This window comes from Lacerta agilis, chromosome 2 (genome assembly GCF_009819535.1).
Source record: "Lacerta agilis isolate rLacAgi1 chromosome 2, rLacAgi1.pri, whole genome shotgun sequence".
Lineage (NCBI taxonomy): Eukaryota > Metazoa > Chordata > Lepidosauria > Squamata > Lacertidae > Lacerta > Lacerta agilis.
The window spans coordinates 111,326,419-111,346,561 of NC_046313.1; the positions used below are offsets into that span (position 1 = coordinate 111,326,419).

General features: G+C 45.9%; 2 protein-coding genes across 2 annotated transcripts; one reads left to right on the forward strand and one right to left on the reverse strand.

The window, feature by feature from the left end:
* Positions 1 to 420: 420 nt before the first annotated feature.
* LOC117042836 (zinc finger protein 260-like) lies at positions 421 to 5,464 on the forward strand. The gene is made up of 3 exons (XM_033142493.1): positions 421 to 534; positions 1,545 to 2,914; positions 4,311 to 5,464. The coding sequence occupies exons 2-3, from the start codon at positions 1,650 to 1,652 to the stop codon at positions 5,416 to 5,418; spliced, it is 2,373 nt and encodes a 790-aa protein (XP_032998384.1). The 5' UTR covers positions 421 to 534; positions 1,545 to 1,649; the 3' UTR covers positions 5,419 to 5,464.
* Positions 5,465 to 12,393: 6,929 nt separating this feature from the next.
* On the reverse strand, positions 12,394 to 18,891 carry LOC117042442 (neurotrophin receptor-interacting factor 2-like). Its single transcript, XM_033141987.1, has 4 exons — positions 18,524 to 18,891; positions 15,874 to 16,607; positions 15,160 to 15,274; positions 12,394 to 13,223 (listed from the first exon to the last, which is right to left on the reverse strand). Exons 1-4 carry the CDS (start codon positions 18,786 to 18,788, stop codon positions 12,421 to 12,423), a joined length of 1,917 nt encoding a protein of 638 aa, XP_032997878.1. The 5' UTR covers positions 18,789 to 18,891; the 3' UTR covers positions 12,394 to 12,420.
* Between the last annotated feature and the right edge of the window lie 1,252 nt (positions 18,892 to 20,143).

Below are 20,143 nucleotides of genomic sequence, written 5' to 3' on the forward strand. Positions count from 1 at the left end.
GAGTGCCGCCCTGACGTGCTCTGGTCCATGGGGTCATGAAGAGTCAGACTAAACAACAAACAACTTTCTTCCAAAACAAAATAAAAATAAAAAATTCCTTCCAGTAGCACCTTAGAGACCAACTAAGTTTGTTCTTGGTATGAGCTTTCATGTGCATGCACACTTCTTCAGACACTGAGTATCTGAAGAAGTTTGCATGCACACGAAAGCTCATACCAAGAACAAACTTAGTTGGTCTCTAAGGTGCTATTGGAAGGATTTTTTTATTTTTATTTTGTTTTGACTATGGCAGACCAACACAGTTACCTACCTGTAACTGGAACTTTTTCCAAGCGACTAGGAGTTAACATAACAGAGCTGCGGATCCTAGAGAGGCTGGGGAAAATAAGTAAACAGCGCAGGGCATCTTCCTCTTCCGCCTCCTGCTTCTCTCCCCCACAATGCTGCGAAATAGCCTTTAGGTCTGGAGCCTCTGCTGCCGATTGCATTCCTGGCTACGGGTGCAATGCAAAGAAAAAAGACCGTGTGGAGCAGGTGAGCTAAAGCAAGGAAGGAGAGACAGAAAGTCTAGGAGGAACAGCTGCTGGGTGGCGGGGTGTGCGTGTGTGCAGAGGAGCCTATTTCTGCAGCAGCCAAATGCAGACAAAGAGCCCTGTGGAGCCTCGAAGGCTATCAGATTGCTGAGGAGCCGGGGGCTGGAAGAGAGCTTCTGAGGGAGCTTCCAGGCAGGTGTTTGTTTTCTTGGGGAGGGGCTGTAGCTCAGTGGTTAGAGCCTCTGCAGAAGGTCCCAGGTCCAGTCCCCAGCATGGCCAAGTGGGGCTGGGAAACAGCTCTGTCCGAAACTGAAGCTGCCCTAGGAGCCAACTTCAGCCCCCCCCCATAAAATACTTGAGGGCCCCCTCCCAAAGTTGATGGGCATTGCCATTCAAACTGGGTGTGTGTGTGTGTGTTCCGTGTCATGTACTGTAATCAATTATGTGGGGTGGGGCTTACCTGTCTCGTCCCCCCAATACAGTGGTACCTCAGGTTACATACGATAACATGGAGGTAATGAAAGACCACAAAGAAACAACTGATACAAATGCATCTTCTAGGGCAGGCTTTGCCAACCTGTGGTGTGTTTTTTGTCATTTTTCTTAGCAACAGCTCTGGTGAGGAAACATCCAGTTCTAGATATTGCACTCTAAAAAAGAACCACAAATATATACAAACCAGGAACTCTTCAACTCAATAGCTTTTCCAGTTTAGTCCAAGCCAGGAAACTGTAGTTAAATGTTTCAGAACAAGCCAGGGTATAAACCCATTGTTTAAAGCTGGCTAAATATCTTGGTTTGTTGTGAAGCTGTTAATCATGGCTTCCTGGTTCAGTTGAAATGGAAACTATAGTGGGTTAAAGAAATCCTGACTTATTTGCTGGCTCCTGCAAACAGAGGAGTAAAGAGGCTGCCCAAAGTCTTGTTTATATCACCTTTATTAAATCAATATATGATCATTGGAAACATCTAAATGTATAGCATCGCCTCGTGTTTTCTGTTTTGTTCCAGAAAGTAATGACTTAGACAAGCAGGAGGAAGATTTTCCACTAGAAAGGTGTGAGCTTCCCCATCCTATTATCATCCAAAAGTGGCTAAAGTTCTGGGGTTGAAGAGATGCCTGGAAGTCAACAGGAACAAGAAGGACAACCTGAAAAGGCTACAGAAGGAGCTTTCTTTTGTGAAGATGGAGATAGTAGTTTAAATGAAAGTACTTTCCAAGAAGGAATCCTCATAAGTAAAGGGGGAAATATGGGCATAGACTGTGGGAAACGCCTCCATCAGAACTTTGAGTTTCTTGAGGATGAGAGTGTGGAGACAGGGGGACATCAGTATAAATGCTCATCATGCTGGGAAACTTTCCATGACAGAACCCATTTGGATACACATGAGAGAATCCACACTGGAGATAAACCATACGAATGCACAGATTGTGGGAAAAGCTTTAGCACGAGCTATGGGTTTATTGATCATATAAGAGTACACACAGAGGAGAAACCATATATGTGTTCAGACTGCGGTCAGCGCTTCCATCTGAAATCAAACCTTACTGCACACAAGAGAACCCATACAGCAGAGAACCCCTACGAGTGCTCTGAATGCGGGCAAAGCTTTGGTAAGAAATCACATCTTGTCACACACGAGAGGACCCACACTGGAGAGAAACCCTATCAGTGCTCAGATTGTGGGAAGAGCTTCAGCCAGAAAGGAAATCTCGTTTCCCACATGAGGATCCACACAGGGGAGAAGCCGTATAAATGTTCCCAGTGTGGCAAATGCTTCTCTCATTGCACTTCGCTGATGATGCATGTGAGAACTCACACAGGGGAGAAACCTTACAAATGCTCCATCTGTGAAAAAAGCTTTGTCAACAAGGGAAACCTTGTTTCACATGTGAGAATTCACACAGGGGAAAAGCCCTATGAATGCAAAGATTGTGGGAAAAGCTTTAGCACCAGCTTTCAGTTTATAGAGCATAAAAGGCTACACACGGGGGAGAAACCCTACATGTGCTCAGACTGTGGGCAAAGCTTCAACTCAAAATCAAACCTTATCACACACAAGAGAACCCACACAGGAGAGAAGCCCTATCAGTGTACTGCGTGTGGGAAAGGCTTCCGGGTTAAATCATCCCTTACTAAACATGTGAGAATCCATACAGGGGAGAAGCCCTACGAATGTCCCGAGTGTGGGAAAAGCTTCAACACTAGCTCCCTGCTTGTGAATCACAAAAGGGTTCATACAGGAGAGAAGCCGTATAAATGCTCAGGATGTGGGAGAAGCTTCCGTCAGAAAGGAAACCTTGTTTCACATATGAGAATCCATACAGGGGAGAAGCCATACCGGTGTTCTGACTGTGATAAAAGCTTCATTGATAAAAAGTCGCTTATTAAGCACAAGAGAACCCATACAGGAGAGAAAGCTTATGATTGTAGAGATGGTGGGCAACGTTTCAGGTGCAACTCAGTAATTTCATAGCACAGTATAATTCAGTGGCCCTGACTGGACAAAGCCTCTCCTTTGTCTGACCTACAAATGTATGGTAGGGAGGAGACTGCAGACTTAGTGCTTTCTCAGTGACTCAGCATTTCTTCCCCACCTCCAACATCACCAGATGTCCACATGGGACCATATATTGAAATATGGATGTGTACTTGGGTTGAATTTGTGTGGTCAGTACTCAGGTAGTGTGTGGTCCATTTCTGACCTACACTGGTCATAGAATTGTACAGGGCAAAGGGACCACAAGGGTTAAACCCCATGCAATGCAGGAATTTCGGACTGCATCGGAAATACTGTGTAAACTGGGTGTGTGTGTGTGTGTTCCGTGTCATGTACTGTAATCAATTATGTGGGGTGGGGCTTACCTGTCTCGTCCCCCCAATACAGTGGTACCTCAGGTTACATACGATAACATGGAGGTAATGAAAGACCACAAAGAAACAACTGATACAAATGCATCTTCTAGGGCAGGCTTTGCCAACCTGTGGTGTGTTTTTTGTCATTTTTCTTAGCAACAGCTCTGGTGAGGAAACATCCAGTTCTAGATATTGCACTCTAAAAAAGAACCACAAATATATACAAACCAGGAACTCTTCAACTCAATAGCTTTTCCAGTTTAGTCCAAGCCAGGAAACTGTAGTTAAATGTTTCAGAACAAGCCAGGGTATAAACCCATTGTTTAAAGCTGGCTAAATATCTTGGTTTGTTGTGAAGCTGTTAATCATGGCTTCCTGGTTCAGTTGAAATGGAAACTATAGTGGGTTAAAGAAATCCTGACTTATTTGCTGGCTCCTGCAAACAGAGGAGTAAAGAGGCTGCCCAAAGTCTTGTTTATATCACCTTTATTAAATCAATATATGATCATTGGAAACATCTAAATGTATAGCATCGCCTCGTGTTTTCTGTTTTGTTCCAGAAAGTAATGACTTAGACAAGCAGGAGGAAGATTTTCCACTAGAAAGGTGTGAGCTTCCCCATCCTATTATCATCCAAAAGTGGCTAAAGTTCTGGGGTTGAAGAGATGCCTGGAAGTCAACAGGAACAAGAAGGACAACCTGAAAAGGCTACAGAAGGAGCTTTCTTTTGTGAAGATGGAGATAGTAGTTTAAATGAAAGTACTTTCCAAGAAGGAATCCTCATAAGTAAAGGGGGAAATATGGGCATAGACTGTGGGAAACGCCTCCATCAGAACTTTGAGTTTCTTGAGGATGAGAGTGTGGAGACAGGGGGACATCAGTATAAATGCTCATCATGCTGGGAAACTTTCCATGACAGAACCCATTTGGATACACATGAGAGAATCCACACTGGAGATAAACCATACGAATGCACAGATTGTGGGAAAAGCTTTAGCACGAGCTATGGGTTTATTGATCATATAAGAGTACACACAGAGGAGAAACCATATATGTGTTCAGACTGCGGTCAGCGCTTCCATCTGAAATCAAACCTTACTGCACACAAGAGAACCCATACAGCAGAGAACCCCTACGAGTGCTCTGAATGCGGGCAAAGCTTTGGTAAGAAATCACATCTTGTCACACACGAGAGGACCCACACTGGAGAGAAACCCTATCAGTGCTCAGATTGTGGGAAGAGCTTCAGCCAGAAAGGAAATCTCGTTTCCCACATGAGGATCCACACAGGGGAGAAGCCGTATAAATGTTCCCAGTGTGGCAAATGCTTCTCTCATTGCACTTCGCTGATGATGCATGTGAGAACTCACACAGGGGAGAAACCTTACAAATGCTCCATCTGTGAAAAAAGCTTTGTCAACAAGGGAAACCTTGTTTCACATGTGAGAATTCACACAGGGGAAAAGCCCTATGAATGCAAAGATTGTGGGAAAAGCTTTAGCACCAGCTTTCAGTTTATAGAGCATAAAAGGCTACACACGGGGGAGAAACCCTACATGTGCTCAGACTGTGGGCAAAGCTTCAACTCAAAATCAAACCTTATCACACACAAGAGAACCCACACAGGAGAGAAGCCCTATCAGTGTACTGCGTGTGGGAAAGGCTTCCGGGTTAAATCATCCCTTACTAAACATGTGAGAATCCATACAGGGGAGAAGCCCTACGAATGTCCCGAGTGTGGGAAAAGCTTCAACACTAGCTCCCTGCTTGTGAATCACAAAAGGGTTCATACAGGAGAGAAGCCGTATAAATGCTCAGGATGTGGGAGAAGCTTCCGTCAGAAAGGAAACCTTGTTTCACATATGAGAATCCATACAGGGGAGAAGCCATACCGGTGTTCTGACTGTGATAAAAGCTTCATTGATAAAAAGTCGCTTATTAAGCACAAGAGAACCCATACAGGAGAGAAAGCTTATGATTGTAGAGATGGTGGGCAACGTTTCAGGTGCAACTCAGTAATTTCATAGCACAGTATAATTCAGTGGCCCTGACTGGACAAAGCCTCTCCTTTGTCTGACCTACAAATGTATGGTAGGGAGGAGACTGCAGACTTAGTGCTTTCTCAGTGACTCAGCATTTCTTCCCCACCTCCAACATCACCAGATGTCCACATGGGACCATATATTGAAATATGGATGTGTACTTGGGTTGAATTTGTGTGGTCAGTACTCAGGTAGTGTGTGGTCCATTTCTGACCTACACTGGTCATAGAATTGTACAGGGCAAAGGGACCACAAGGGTTAAACCCCATGCAATGCAGGAATTTCGGACTGCATCGGAAATACTGTGTATTTCTGGGCTGTGCATTGACCAAGTGGGATGTCTCTAGAGGAGGGGTCTGGCAAGGGGTCTGAAAATCAGGACACCTTTAGGAATAGCTGAAACACCCGGGTGTGCTTAGCCTGGAAGAGAGATTGTGGGAAGAGAGAGATTATGCCAGTCTTCAAATAACCACACAGAATATGGAACAGGCTTGTTTTCTGTGGCTCCAGAGGGCAAGACTTGGGCAGAAAGTGCAGGGAAGCGGATTTTGGCAAAACATTTAGAAGACCTATTCAACACTGGGACAAAATTAATCAGGAGGTGGTGCTAGGGTTTTTTAAATCTGAAATTAAATACAGTGGTACCTCCGCTTGCGAATGGGATCTGTTCCGGAGGTCCGTCCGTATCCCAAAGTTTTCGTAACCTGAGAAACCGCTTCTGCACCTGCGTGCGTGGCGGTAAACCGCTTCTGCGCATGTGCGAATGATGGAACACTTCCGGGTTTGCCGCTTTTGCACCCCGAACTTTGCGTTACCCAATGGTAACGTAACCCGAGGTTCCACTGTATGTCATCTGAACCTGTGCACCCTGGATATTCCAGTGTTACTTTCTACCTTAACTGTCAGAGGCAACATATGCCTCTGAATACCAGTTCCTGGAAACCACAGGAGGGGAAAGGGCTCTTGTTCTTGGGTCCTACTTTCGGGCTTTGCATTGGGGCATCTGGTTGGCCACTGTAAGAGCAGGATGCTGGATTTGATGCCACCTGATCCAGCAGGGCTTTTCTTACAGTCTTACGTCACACCACCACACGGATAGTTTCAGAGGTCGGCAGCTACCCAAGTGGGCAAGAAGGGATGATGTGCTGCCAGCTACACATGTGGGCAAGATCAGGGAAAGGTATTGCCCGATCTGTCTGTGATGCTACAACACGTCCCATTAGAGCAGCCTTCCCCAAGCTGGTCCCTCCAAATGTTTTGGATCTCAGCTCCTGTCAGTCTTAGGCCAGCATGACTCTGCTGCATTAAGAGGAGGGCAAGGGGGGGAACGTCTGTTGGCATTTAGAGCAACTTCTCAATTGCCCTTAAATTGGCATCGCCAGCCACCACTGGCCATAGGCAGAAGTGCGATGGGACGAGAGATGGGATGCTTAGCTTTGTACAGTAGAGTACATTTGACCCCAAAAGCCTGAGGTTTCCATGTTGGAAACATCTGGCTTTCCATGGGTACGAGCATGCAGAAACACAATGGTGGTAGGGATCTGGAATACATATTCTGTTCTCGTTTATAATAATTTGATACTGCCTTTTTTAAAAGGTTGCTAACAGGAAACACAGTATTTTTCTAGTCTTTTTGATCAAAGTGCATAGCTACTGAGTGAGAAATAAATAAATAAATAAATCTGTCACGTTGTAATGGAATGGTACAGCTTAGACCAGGATGGGGAACCAGCAGACTGCCAGGTGTTGCTAGACCCCAGCTCCCCTGATCAATGATCTGTGGCAATGCTGACTGGGGAAGGAAGCTGATGAGACTTGGGAGTCCAAAACATCTGGAAGGAGTCAGGCTGAGGAACATGTTTTACACACACACAGGGAGAGAGATTCAATTGCCAGTCTAGAGCAGGCGAGTTGGGCTAGAAATGTAAGTGGGCCATCTTACAACTTAAAATTTAGTCGAATGTATATGAATTGAACTGTAGGTTGGATGTTAAAACCTTTGTTTTTTTCTGTAAGTTGTACATTACAAAATATCTGTTGCTCCATGCACTGTCTCATGTATGGCTGACCACTGCCCCAGGCAGTGAACTGCAGAACATTACCCCTGGAGGCGCACTCCATTATCTCTCAAGACAAGATGGATGCCACCGCGAGTCAATACCAGTGACTCATGCTGGCCTGGTGAGGTATTTTGCTCAACTAAAAACTCTGTACAAATACTTAAAAATAATAAATAAAAATTAACTTTTTATTATGCATGTATATTTTATGTCAGCTCTTGGGCAAGTAACAGACTCCAAAAGATAAATTAAAACACAGATAAATTAAACAGTTAAAACACGACGGAAGACGCTAGAACTGATATCCCTCCAACACAATTAAACATTAACTTTTCTTATGGCTGAATGCATACATTCTCCAACAGAACTTGAAAAGTATTTCAAATATCTGTGTGCCCCGGTGACCCAGTGCCTGGGATTCCTCTAGCCATGTTCATCCAGATAAATATTTGGTGCAATGTCAAAAAGTGGAAAGGGCCAGGGAACCGCAGCAGTTTTCAGCCACTTCACCGGCTTCTCCAATGGCAAGGATGTTGGGGGTGATCATGGCATCTTCTGCCCCCGCCAAGGTCTCACAAGAATCTGTCTGAAGAACAGCCAGAGGACAGGCATCAAGGGGACACTTCCTTTTTTGCAACTTCCTCTGTGCATCCTTTTGCCTGCGAACCGCCGCTTGCTCGGGGGTTTCAGTAGCCCGGCGCCGCGCATTCCTTTCGGCTTCGACGCGCCGACGCTGCAACCGCTGCTCCGGGGTCTGCCGCGCTCTGTGGCGTCTCTGGCGCTGCCTGGCCAGGATCCTCTTCCGCAGTTCTCGAGTTTCCACGTTGAAGCACACGTTCATCTGTATGTACCGATCTGCAAGGATGTCAAAATTGATGAGGGACAAATTGTGTTTGCGGTTTGTGTTTGGAGGGGAGGGGCAGGAAGAAATTGCTTGGATCATGGAAGGTTGAAGTACCAGGTGGAAGAGGTAGGCAAGAAGGGATTGGCGATGTGAGAATGTTCAAGTCACATTTGTGGCAAACTTCACATAGGAAGCTGCCTTGTATTGAGCGAAACCATCTGCTCTGACTGGGGCAGCTCTCTAAAATTTCATTCCGGGGACATTCCCAGTGCTACTTTGAGATGCTGAGTTTTGAACTTGGGACGACCTTCTGCACCCAAAGTAGATGCACTGCCACCTGGCTATGGCCCTCCCCTTATTTGCTATCATGGTTCTTCAAATAAACGCTCAGTCTGTCCTGAACCCAGAATAGTTTCAATTAAAACTCGGACTTGGAGAGGTTGAAACCTAGCCCAGCACTTAAACAGTCAACATAGTAAAAGGTAAAGGTTGAAGGAAGTGGTACCTGGGAAGTTCAAGTACTGTCAGGCTTTTGAAGGCTTCAGATGACTAAGCCTTTGCTGAGCCAACCTCTTCCTATGTTCAGCTAGCAGAGCTCCCTGGGAGCTGTCCAGAGTCCTGATTTAATCTTGCTTTGACATGGAAGATGCTGTAATATTCATGGCCACTTTCCATTTGGTCTCCAAGCCAAGAGTGAATTTTATTAAGGAATGTTTAAGCACTTTCAGTTGCTCAAAAACATTCAAATATATATATATATATTTTAAAATGTTTTGCATGCAGAAGGCCTCAGATTCAATCCCAGGACTCTTCAAGTAGGGCTGGGAGAGGCTTCTCTCTGCAGCTTTGGAGACCCCAATGGGCTGACTCATTACAAGGCAACTTCTGATGTGCCTATGTGACAGAGAGAAAGCAGCTGGCCTGGGGAAACCCAATGACCTTCACAGAGAGATGGGGACTAGCTCTGCAGATGGGGACTCTCCTTCCTTGGAGGTTTTTAAACAGAGGTTGGATAACCATGTGTCATAGATGCTTTAGCTGAGATTCCTGCATTGCAGGGGGTTGGACTAGATAAGCCTTGGGGGTACCATCCAAATCTATGATTCTATGAGATTTGCAAACTAGGGACTTCCTGGCTTACTACTGGAACCTCACATCCTTGGGGCCAAACTATAGGTATTATGATGTTCAGACTCCCACCATATCCATCCATCCATCTATCTATCTATCTATCTATGCACAAGGAGAGGGAATTTTCTATGCACACTGTGGGAGAGGGAATTTTCCTCTGTGCCACAGCCCCAATCAGGTCACACCCCTCACCCCTCAGGAGCTGCTGTTAGCTGCAGAGAGAAAAATATGTAGGTTTACCAATTGAAGCCCTGACATTTTTTTCCTTCTCTGCAGCTAACAGCAACTTAAGGGCTGCTTTGCAAGGGGGACAGGTTAGCACCCCCTCCCCACACACTCCTACTTCCCCAGCACAAGTGCAAAAGCCATGTTTTAATGACATCAGAAATGTTGAAACATTAACGAATCAGGCACCAGAACCCTTACTTAATAAGCTGGTGTCCACCTCATCCTCTGTTTTAGCCTCCAGGAGGAGCCGCTGCATCATCTTCGGGGAATCTGAAGGGGCTCTGGATGACTCCAGAGAATTCAACTCATCCTCTGATGGGAGCAGCACCTGCAATTCAAGTAGGTATCTACAGTTCAGTGAACAAAGTGCAAATGACAAGGGACTAGGACCTCTGGCCTGGAGGAAAAATCAAGTGGCAGTCCCAGTGCAAATCAGGAAGGTGGGAAGCAGGGTCAACGTCGGATGGACTTTTGAGCAATTACAAATAAAAAAATGACTAAATTTTCTGCTGCTATATTTTCCCACTTTTAGAAATACAACCCCCCCCCCCCAAAAAAAATTAGGCAGTAAGTTAATGAATGAATGGATGGATGAGGAGGGACTGTGACTCAATGGTACAGCATCTACTTTGCATGCAAAAGGTTGCAGGTTCAATCGACATCTCCAGGCAGGGATGAGAAAAAGATCCCTGGCTGAAAACTTTCAGACCTGCTTCTAGTCTGTGTAGACAGGAGTGAGTTAGATGCACCAAAGGCTTGACTCAGGAAATACAGGAAGCTGTACTGGGCTAACACAACACCAGGCAAACTGGGCATTTGAAGCTGTAATATATATCAGGGGTGTCCAACTGGTCGGCTCTTTTTTCTATGCAGAGGAAAAAGAACACCTGCCCCCTCCTCCACTTGCGCATGATCACAAAACAGAAGGAGGAGGGTTCCTGAGTGATGCCTGGGGAGCGACTTTTTCCTGTGCCCCCTAAAAAAGGTCAACAACTTCAACCTGCCCCGCCCTCAATGGGTAGAGTATTCTGTGAGTAGATCACAGTCTGTTGGGAGTTGGACGTCCCTGATATATATATATATATATATATATATATATATATATATATATATATATATTCAGGGGACTCTCCCTAAAAAGTACATCTATTTATTTGCAGAGCTCTTCAAGCATGCTAAAATTAACACTTCAATAGCTTTTAGTGTCCCAGTTTCAACCTCCTCCACCCGCCCCTTAAAATGTATACCTGAAGGAGCGTCTCCACCCCCATCATTCAGCCCGGACACTGAGATCCAGCACCGAGGGCCTTCTGGCGGTTCCCTCACCGCGAGAAGCAAAGCTACAGGGAACCAGACAGAGGGCCTTTTCGGTAGTGGCGCCTGCCCTGTGGAACGCCCTCCCATCAGGAGTTAGAGAGATAAATAACTACCTGTCATTTAGAAAATACCTGAAGGCAGCCCTGTTTAGGGAAGTTTTTAATTTGTGACTCTGTATTGTATTTTGGTATTTGTTGGAGGCCGCCCAGAGTGGCTAGGGAGACCCGGCCAGATGGGCGGGGTATAAATAATAAATTATTATTATTATTATTATTATTATTATTATTATTATTATTATTATTATAAAGAATGGAAGGGAAATCTGTTCTATTTTCCCAACAATACAATACGATAAAAATAATTTCCACATAAAGCTTTGAAATGGCCTGAACATAACAATTAAGCCACGCTGGTTTTTTTTTACCCTAATCAGACATTTGAATTCAATTATGTTGGGATATTGAGAAATACCTTTGAGGTCTTTATACAACACATAGAAGCATAATATGTGTTGTATCAAGCTAAGTCAATCATGGATGATATGAATATGCCTGTGGAAAAACGTTAAAATTTTCAGAGGAATCTATTCTTTTGAACAACATGCCTGCTATATGGAATTTGACAACTGGACAGCTCCATTTAATCAATGGATTGAAGATAGGACTAGACTTGCAACTTATGAATGGACTGCTTATGGACATAGACTTTGCATGAACACGTAGAATGACATTTGGTATGCATTTATACAAAATATAACAGGCTAAAAATAAACATATATGTATATGGATAGTAATAATAACTATACATTAGATAAGCATTTATATGGAACTGTAACTGTTAACTCTTGCAATGATAAAGCATAGCTTTATTCTTATTTTACGTTGTTCAGTTAAACTTTTCTTAATAATAAATAACAATAAAAGCTATGTCAGGGGTGGGGGATTTTTTTTTCAGCCCAAGGGCGCAAATTCCCATCTGAGCAACCTTCTGAGATCAGTGGTGGGTGGGGCCAGAGGCCAAAGTGGGCAGAGCAACCAATACAAATTTTACCTTTGCAAAGTAAGATTCTAGTCCTCAAGGTTCTAGATAAGGCACTTGGAAGCTGCTTTGTGCTCTAGTAGCTCTTGCCCTCTTCCCACACAACATTCCTCCATTTGGGGGCTATCTGAGGAGGAAAGTTTGTAAAAGAGGCGGGCATACTATTAAGATGGGAACATACGACACTGCCTTATAGTGAGTCAGACCATTGGTTCATCTAGCTCAGTACTGTCTACACTGATTGGCCACGGCTCTCCAGGCAGCATACTCTCCAAGCCGCACTAGGAGATCTTTGCTAAAACTATACTGGACAAGCCAGGGATTGAGCCTGGGACGTTCTTCAGGCAAAGCAGATGCTCTATGACTGAGCTACAGCCTTTCCTGGAGGTGTCTGGGATGACCCCCAAAGGCTGGCACACCCACCTTTGCCTCCTGTCTCTTTGGCTCCTGCGGCCTCAGGAGGAAGACCTCTGCCAGGGCCACTGCCTGGGCACAAGTCTCTGGACGGCGTTCCCTAACCCAGCTCTCCATCTTTACAGGGAGAACGCTCAGAAACTGCTCCAGGATCAGCAAGTCCAAGATCTGCTCCTTCGAGCGCCTCTCCGGCTTCAGCCACTGGTGGCAAACCTCCCAGAGCCTCTTGCAGACGTCTCGGGGCCTCTCGGCTTGCCGACAGCGGAACTGCCGGAAACGCTGGCGCAGCGCCTCCACGCTGACAGTGTCCTCGTCGAGAAGCACCTCCTCTTCTGCTTTCTCGGATGAGTCTGCGTTGTCAGAAGCCTGCTGAGCTTCTCTGCTCAGGCCTTTCTGCCTTTGGGTGACCCACAGTCCTTTAGGCCACTGGCTGACATCGCTCCTTCCCATCGTTGAGAGGACCTTGCTGTCCTCCTCTGCAGGCTTCCCCGAGGCAAGCGGGGTCTGTGGGGTCCTCCACCCTGAGGGAGGGGACTGCATTGTCCTAAGGAAGTCCTGCAACTGGGCTTCCCAGCGCTCTCGCAGCCCCTCCTCAGGCTCCAGTTTAATTGGGTGCAATGCTGCTGCCCCTTCCAGTAACTCCCCTGTGGTCTCCACCTGGACCACGTGAAGGTCTCCTTCTTGCGCTGCCAAATTCTCTCCCAATTTGGCTTGTCCTCGGTCCTGCATCTTCCTTTTTGCTTTGGGCCGTGCCTGAGCTGGAAAGGAGAAAGCAACGTGCTTTATTTGCTAGCTCCCTTAAAACATCAGCACAAGCCAGGAGTAGCCAATGTGGTGCCTTCCTGATACTGCCAGACTCCAACTCCCATCAGGCCTAGAAGGCATGGCTAATGATATGGAATGGTGGGACTTGTAATCCATCAAGATCTGCAAGGCACCATTTTGACTAAAGGTTTAATTCTCATCCTAAAGATCTAATTCTCACCGAAGTTGTCGGCTTCTGTTTGGGCTGTTTCACTTCAGGCGGTGGGTGGAGGGTTCAAACAATGGAATGCTCCTCCGAGCGGAGTGGGGAAGCCATGCACACAGAAAACTAGCACGTCAGGGAAAAGAGGTCTAGCCTAGCCTTCCCTCTGACATGGTAGCTTTCTATATGCAAGGATCTTTGGGAAGAGACAGAGGGGCATGTGCTCATGAAAGCATCCTGTGTGTCAATTTACACTTACATTAGCAGCACAGAACAGAACAGGAGTCCCCAGCCTTTCTGAACTAGTGGGCACATTTCAAATTTTGAGAGGAGGTGCCAGTTATAAAATGTAACTGGGGAGGGTGTGGCATAGCATAAAATGGCTGCTGTTAGGGGTTTCTCATTTCACAGAAGCTACTTAGAAAGTACCTGCACACTTTGCCCCATGATGATCTTCCCGCTAGGGTTAAAGACTTGCTTTTTAAAAGTGAAAGCTCAGTGTCTGGGACACCTGCCCTGCAGCACTACTGAGAGCCGTCAAGGTCACCATGATCCCCGTGGTCACCAGTTTAGCCACCCTGGTGGAGAAAGCGACAGTGACTTGCCCAAGGTGCTCTTCTCTGTCAGAAGCAGTATACATCTTAGAAGCCATTTTGGCATATAAGTGGTATATTTTTATTTTATTTATTTATTGAATTTATATACTGCCCTATAAAATCAAGATATAAAACCACAAAATACATAATAAAAATAAAAACAACAACCCAATAGCGCCCCCCCCCAAAAAGAAAACACATTTTAAAAGGGCATAGGATGTAAATCAGATCAACCAAAGGCCTGGTTAAAAAGAAACGTTTTTGCCTGGTGCCTAAAGGTGTATGTATAATGAAGGTGCCAGGTGAACTTTCCTGGGGAGACCATTCCACAGACGGGGAGCCACTGCAGAGAAGGCACATAAAGAAGGGCTTGACCTGTTTAAGGCTTTGTAGGTCAAAGCCACCACTTTGAATTGGGCCCGGAAACTAATTGGTAGCCAATTAGTCAGACCAGGATTGGTGTAATATGCTCAAAGCATCTTGCTTCAGTGAGCAACCTGGCTACTGAATTCTGCACTAGCTGAAGTTTCCGAACTGTCTTCAGAGGCAGCCCTGTGTATAACGCATTGCAGTAATCTAACCTTGAGGTTACCAGAGCATAGACAACAGTAGTTAGTCTATCCCTGTTCAAACAGTGGTGCAGCTGGACCACCAGCTGAAGCTGATGGAAGGCACTCTAGGCCACTGAGGACACCTGAGCCTCGAGTGACAGCAAAGGATCTAGAATCTACCCCCAGGCTACAAACCTGCTCCTTCAGAGGAAGTGTAACCCCATCAAGAGCAGGCAACCTCCCAGTCATCTGGTCTAGGGAACCACCCACCAACAGAGCCCCAATCTTATCTGGATCAAGCTGGATCCAATACTGAGGCAAGACACCAGTTGGTTGGGAATCACAAGTGTAGAGAGTGGTGCAGTTGTGCTCAGGTCCTGCTTGGGGTCTTTTCGCAGGCAATTGGCTGATTACTGTGAGAACAGGATCCTAAATTATGAGGGGCCTTTGGCTTGAGCCAGCCAGGCTCTTCTTAGGGACTTATGTGAGCTTCATGGCCGGGTGGGGATTTGAACCCTGCTCTCCCAGGTTGTAGTCCAGCACTCTAAACACTAAACCACACTGAGGAACAGATCTTTACCCAACATGATGGCTCTACTTTTGCCTTTCCACAGTCCCTCTGTGTAAAGTTGTGCTATTTGCTCTTCCTCTGCCTCTGGTGAGCTAGCAACCGCCTCTTCAAACATCAGGTTAACCTAAAAATAAAAAAATGGAGGATTTATAGAGCATGTTAAGCAAAGCACCCAAAGCAGTTTTTGACAACTCTGCAAAATAGGCCAGTATGGTTATTTTTATCGTTTAACAGTTTAGAAGCAAGTCGTACCTTGGTTTTCGAATGGAATCCATTCGACTACCGAAAATGTTTGAAAATCAAGGCGCGGCTTACGATTGGCTGCAGGAGCTTCCTGCACTCAATCGGAAGCCGCAGAAGCCACGTCGGATATACGTCTTCCGGAAAACGTTTGTAAACTGGGACACTCACTTCTGGGTTTGCGGTGTTCGGGAGCCAAAACGTTCAAGTCACAAGGCGTTCAACAACCAAGGTACGATTGTATTACAAAATGAAAGAGGGAGTAAAAACAAAGAAAAAACAATAAAATTTGTTTCCTCTAAAATTTGTATCCTGAACTGCCTTGCGCATAGTAACATAGAAAGACCGTATGCAAATTAAAAGTAAAATGTAATGAAATTATAAACTGAAGTGGCAGGTACCCGGAAGTGTCCTCCACAGCCTCACTGCAAAGATTGTCTCTGGGGCCCCCTGAAGGATTCACAAAGAAAGAGATGTTCTCACCTGCTGCTTCTGCTCCTCAAGCTCCTGCGACCCAAGCAGGAAATCCTCTGCCAGAATCACCGCCTGGGTGCAAGTCTCTGGGCCATGCCCCTGAACCCAGATCTGCATCTCCGGGGGCAGGATGGCCAGGAACTGCTCCAGGATCACCAGTTCCAGGATCTGTTCCTTGGTGTGCTCCTCTGGCCTCAGCCACTGGTGGCAAAGCTCCTGGAGATGCCTCCACAATCCCATGGGTCCTTCTGCTTCTTGGTAGCAGAAGTGCCTGAAGTGGTGGCAGCGTGCCTCCAAGCTGCCGAGGTCTGCACTCTCTTCTTTCACTCTTGCGGGAGAATCCAGGTGATGCTCACAGACTTTGAGAGATCCTTCTGAAAAGTCTGGCAGAGTTTGCTTCGTAAGCTTGCTCCGAGGCCACTGAGTGGTGTCTGTCACTCCATTCGCAGACAGAATGAGCAAATCCCTAGGGCCTTCTCCAGACTCAGGATCAAGCAAGCATGGATCATCATGTTCTGTGTGAGGAGGTTGTGCCGGCTGCATGAAGTCTTGCCACTGGGTTTCACAATACCCGTCCTCCGGTTCCTCCTTTATTGGGAACGGAGACAGCCTTCTTGAAAGCTCTTCAGTGGTCTCAACCTGGACAACATACAGGTCCCTTCCTCCCGCCTCAGGTATCTCCCCTGTTTCAGGCTCTTCAAGGTCCTGGTCCTCCGTTTTTACTTCTGGTGGTATCCAGTGCCCTGTAAATAAAAGACACCTTAGATTAGGGTTACCAGACATCCCCAGTTCCTGGGGACAGTCCCCAGATTTGCAAATCTGTCCCTGGACAAATTCAGTCCCCGGAATGTCCCCAGATTTGCAAATCTGTCCCTGGGAAACGTGACAGCGGCAGCCTCAGCAGGCCGGAGCCAGCCTTGTAGTGCAGTTGGCTCTACCTTGCTTCAGGAGCTGCTCGCTGCCGTGGCGCCCACCATTTTTCCTCACCGAAGGTCCCCATATGATGTGTGTTGTGCACAACACACCCGCGACTCCCGAGCCTCCCCTGATGTGTCAAAACAAAGGGGGAAGAGGGCAGATCATCGGGGAAGGCTCAGGATATGCTTGGGCCCAGGGTCTTTTGCCTCTTCATCCCCGCTACTGATTCCCTGTTGGTACTCAGCTTCAAAAACAAAAAACAAAACAAAACAAAAAAAACGTATTCCCCAGATCCATTGAAAAAAATCTGGTAACCATGTCTTAGATCAGGCACATCAAAACTATGTACAGTGGTACCTCAGTTTTCGAGCATCTCGGGAGCCAAACGTTTCGGTTTTCGAACGCCGAAAACCTGGCAGTAATTGCTTCCATTTTGGAACGCACCTCAGAAGTCGAACGGCTTCTGCAGTGTGTTTTTCAATTTTTCCAATTGAACTTGTAGCCAGCCCTTTATGGTTCAGTTTTTGAATATTTTGGAAGTCAAAAGGTCTTCTGGAACATATTATGTTTGAGAACGGAGGTGCCACTGTACTCCCATGGTTAGAGCTTTAGACCAGGGATGAGGAACCTTTTGTTTTTTTCCTAGCAAGGGTTGAATTCTCTCAGCGGTTGTCTGTCAAGGGCTGTGTAATGGTAGTGGGATGGGAGGGCTGCAGTGAGAAAGCCAAAACTGGATGGGGCCAAAAAGGAGGTGGGGCACCCTGTTTTATTTCTCTCTCTTTCTGCCACATTTGTTTCTATTCACTTTCACCCTTCCTTGCATATGGAATTTGACTGAATGACAATTCTGAGCTCAACTGACCAACAGTCTGACTAAATATTTCTTATAAAGCAGTGCACGGTAACACAAAAATTAAACACATTCATAATAGCAATCTGTAAAACATAATTTAAAATTCACTCCCTGCCCCCCTCCCTGGACAGAGTAATTGCCACACACACAGGAAGAACAAGGATATAGTTTAAACAAAACAAAATAAAAAATTCCTTCCAGTAACATCTTAGAGACCAACCAAGTTTGTTCTTGGTATGAGCTTTCGTGTGCATGCACACTTCTTCAGATATCTGCTTCTTCAGATATCTTCAGGTATCTGAAGAAGTGTGCATGTACACGAAAGCTCATACCAAGAACAAACTTAGTTGGTCTCTAAGGTGCTACTGGAAGGAATTTTTTTATTTTATTTTGTTTTGACTATGGCAGACCAACACGGCTACCTACCTGTAAAAGGATATAGTTTGAGTGCCTCACCTGTAGTTTTATAAATAATTTAATGTGTCAATATGAATGGAAGTTGTTAATATTGCAGTTGTTGTATAAGGGATTGGTATTTTGACCAGAGTGTAATTGAAATTAATAAGATTTTGGAACGCAGAAATAAAGTAAATCATCAAACCATCAATTCTAGCATACCGGGGGGGGGGGGAAGGCACCTAAATTATATAATTTGGTATCTGAATAATTGGTATTAGTAATTGTATTATAATCTGGCATGGTTATAATGAGGCAAGTGTTGGATTATTGCAACTGAAAATTAATAAAAAAATATTATAAAATTAAAAATAAAACTCGCTCCCCCACCTGCCTCCTGGCCACCATTAACAACCAAAGTAATAAACACCCAGGGATGACATTAAACTCAACCCAGGAAGAGCCAAGGAAATGCATGTCTGTAGCTTTTACCAAATCTTTGGTGTGGCGTAAGCAGCGATGCCTGAGAGGACCCTGTCTTCCTCAGCACCTCCTCAGCATCTTTCCTCCTTTGCCTCATGAGGCACATCCTCTTCCAAGAGTCTTCCCTGTGCTTCTTTTGGTATGCGCTGTCCAGCTTCCGGTGTTCCCTGACCATCTTCATTGCTCTCCTCGCCTTCTCTCGCTCAAGGAGTCTCTGCTTGTCGCTTTGCCTTGCCCGGCTCTCTCTCTTCCTCTCGGCGGCGCTCTTGCTCATGGTGCAGGAAACTGGCACCCTTCCTTCAGCAGTTGTTTCGTGGAGTTTTATATATTTGAAAATTCATGAAATGACAGGTAACTGGGCTTCGCCCTTTGTCCCGAAAGGCGAGGGAAGGGACTGTGTTCAGCTCTGGGGTGGATCCATCTCTTTGGCCTAAAGAGTCAGAAAGGGAGAGAAGCTTCTGGAAGAAGCCTGTAAATTTCTTCTACAGTTGAGGAGAAGCTGGTGGAGTATAAGACCTGTATGGGCAGTCTCTGGAAGATAAATTGTATTTCGAGGAGTTAGTGATCTAACAGAAGAAGTGAAGAAGTGTGCATGCACATGAAAGCTCATACCAAGAACAAACTCAGTTGGTCTCTAAGGTGCTACTGGGAAGAATTTTCTATTTTGTTTCGGCTATGGCAGACCAACACGGCTACCTACCTGTAACTGATCTAACATAGTTACTTTTCCTGCTTCTGTTTGCTTTCCCCTCCCTATCTCTTTTTGAGCTCTTTGATGGCTGAGAACAGCGTTTAATGCCCTAATCTGTTGGAAGGAAGTGATATTGTTGGGTACCTTCTTTTGATGATGGACATTGTTTGAAGAAAGTGAGGCATTGGGAGATGTGACTAATGAATAATCTGCACATAGCCAATCAGGCAAAGCACGCAGGCTAGCTATCAGATGGTTTTGGCCCGAGTTCTTTGAAGCTCGCGCACAGACTGATCAGCAAACTAAGGCTACCTGGCGAGTAGCTTCGCCTCTTCTTGAGGGCTTCCAAGTGGCAGAAAGAAGTGCTTGCTTGGTATGTATATATTGCGTGCTGTGTAGAATAAAATTTGGTAAGACAAGACCTTAGGAAGTGTCCATTTGCCGGGCCAAAGGCTCAGTTAGCTCGCAGGCCGACCTGGTAAGGTAAGAGGTAAAGCATCCCTGGACGGTTAAGTCCAATCAAAGGCGACTATGGGGTTTCGGCACTCATCTCGCTTTCAGGCCGAGGGAGCCAGCGTTTGTCCACAGACAGTTTCTGGGTCATGTGGCCAGCATGACTAAACCGCTTCTGGCGCAACGGGACACCATGAGCACATGGAAATGCCGTTTCCCTTCCCGCCACAGCGGTGCCTTTCGATCTACTTGCACTGGCGTGCTTTCAAATTGCTAGGTTGGCAGAAGCTGGGAAGGAGCAACGGGAGCTCATGCCATTGTGGGGATTCGAACCGCTGACCTTCCGATCGGCAAGCCCAAGAGGCTCAGTGGTTTTATACCACAGCGCCACCCACCCGATGGGAAGCCCACAAGAAAGAACCAAGGTGCGGCAATGGACTTTGGGCACAATATTGAGTATGATGCATGGACAAAATTATGGAATG

Excerpts from the sequence above, each read along its gene's own strand:
- LOC117042836 (XM_033142493.1), top strand. The coding sequence starts at position 1,650 with ATGCCTGGAAGTCAACAGGAACAAGAAGGACAACCTGAAAAGGCTACA. Across the intron at positions 2,915-4,310 it reads AAAAGCTTCATTGATAAAAA|AACCCATTTGGATACACATG; the intron begins GTCGCTTATTAA and ends TTTCCATGACAG.
- LOC117042442 (XM_033141987.1), bottom strand. The coding sequence starts at position 18,788 with ATGAGCAAGAGCGCCGCCGAGAGGAAGAGAGAGAGCCGGGCAAGGCAA. Across the intron at positions 15,275-15,873 it reads TTGAGGAGCAGAAGCAGCAG|GTTAACCTGATGTTTGAAGA; the intron begins GTGAGAACATCT and ends TTTTATTTTTAG. Across the intron at positions 13,224-15,159 it reads AAGTAGAGCCATCATGTTGG|CTCAGGCACGGCCCAAAGCA; the intron begins GTAAAGATCTGT and ends TCTCCTTTCCAG.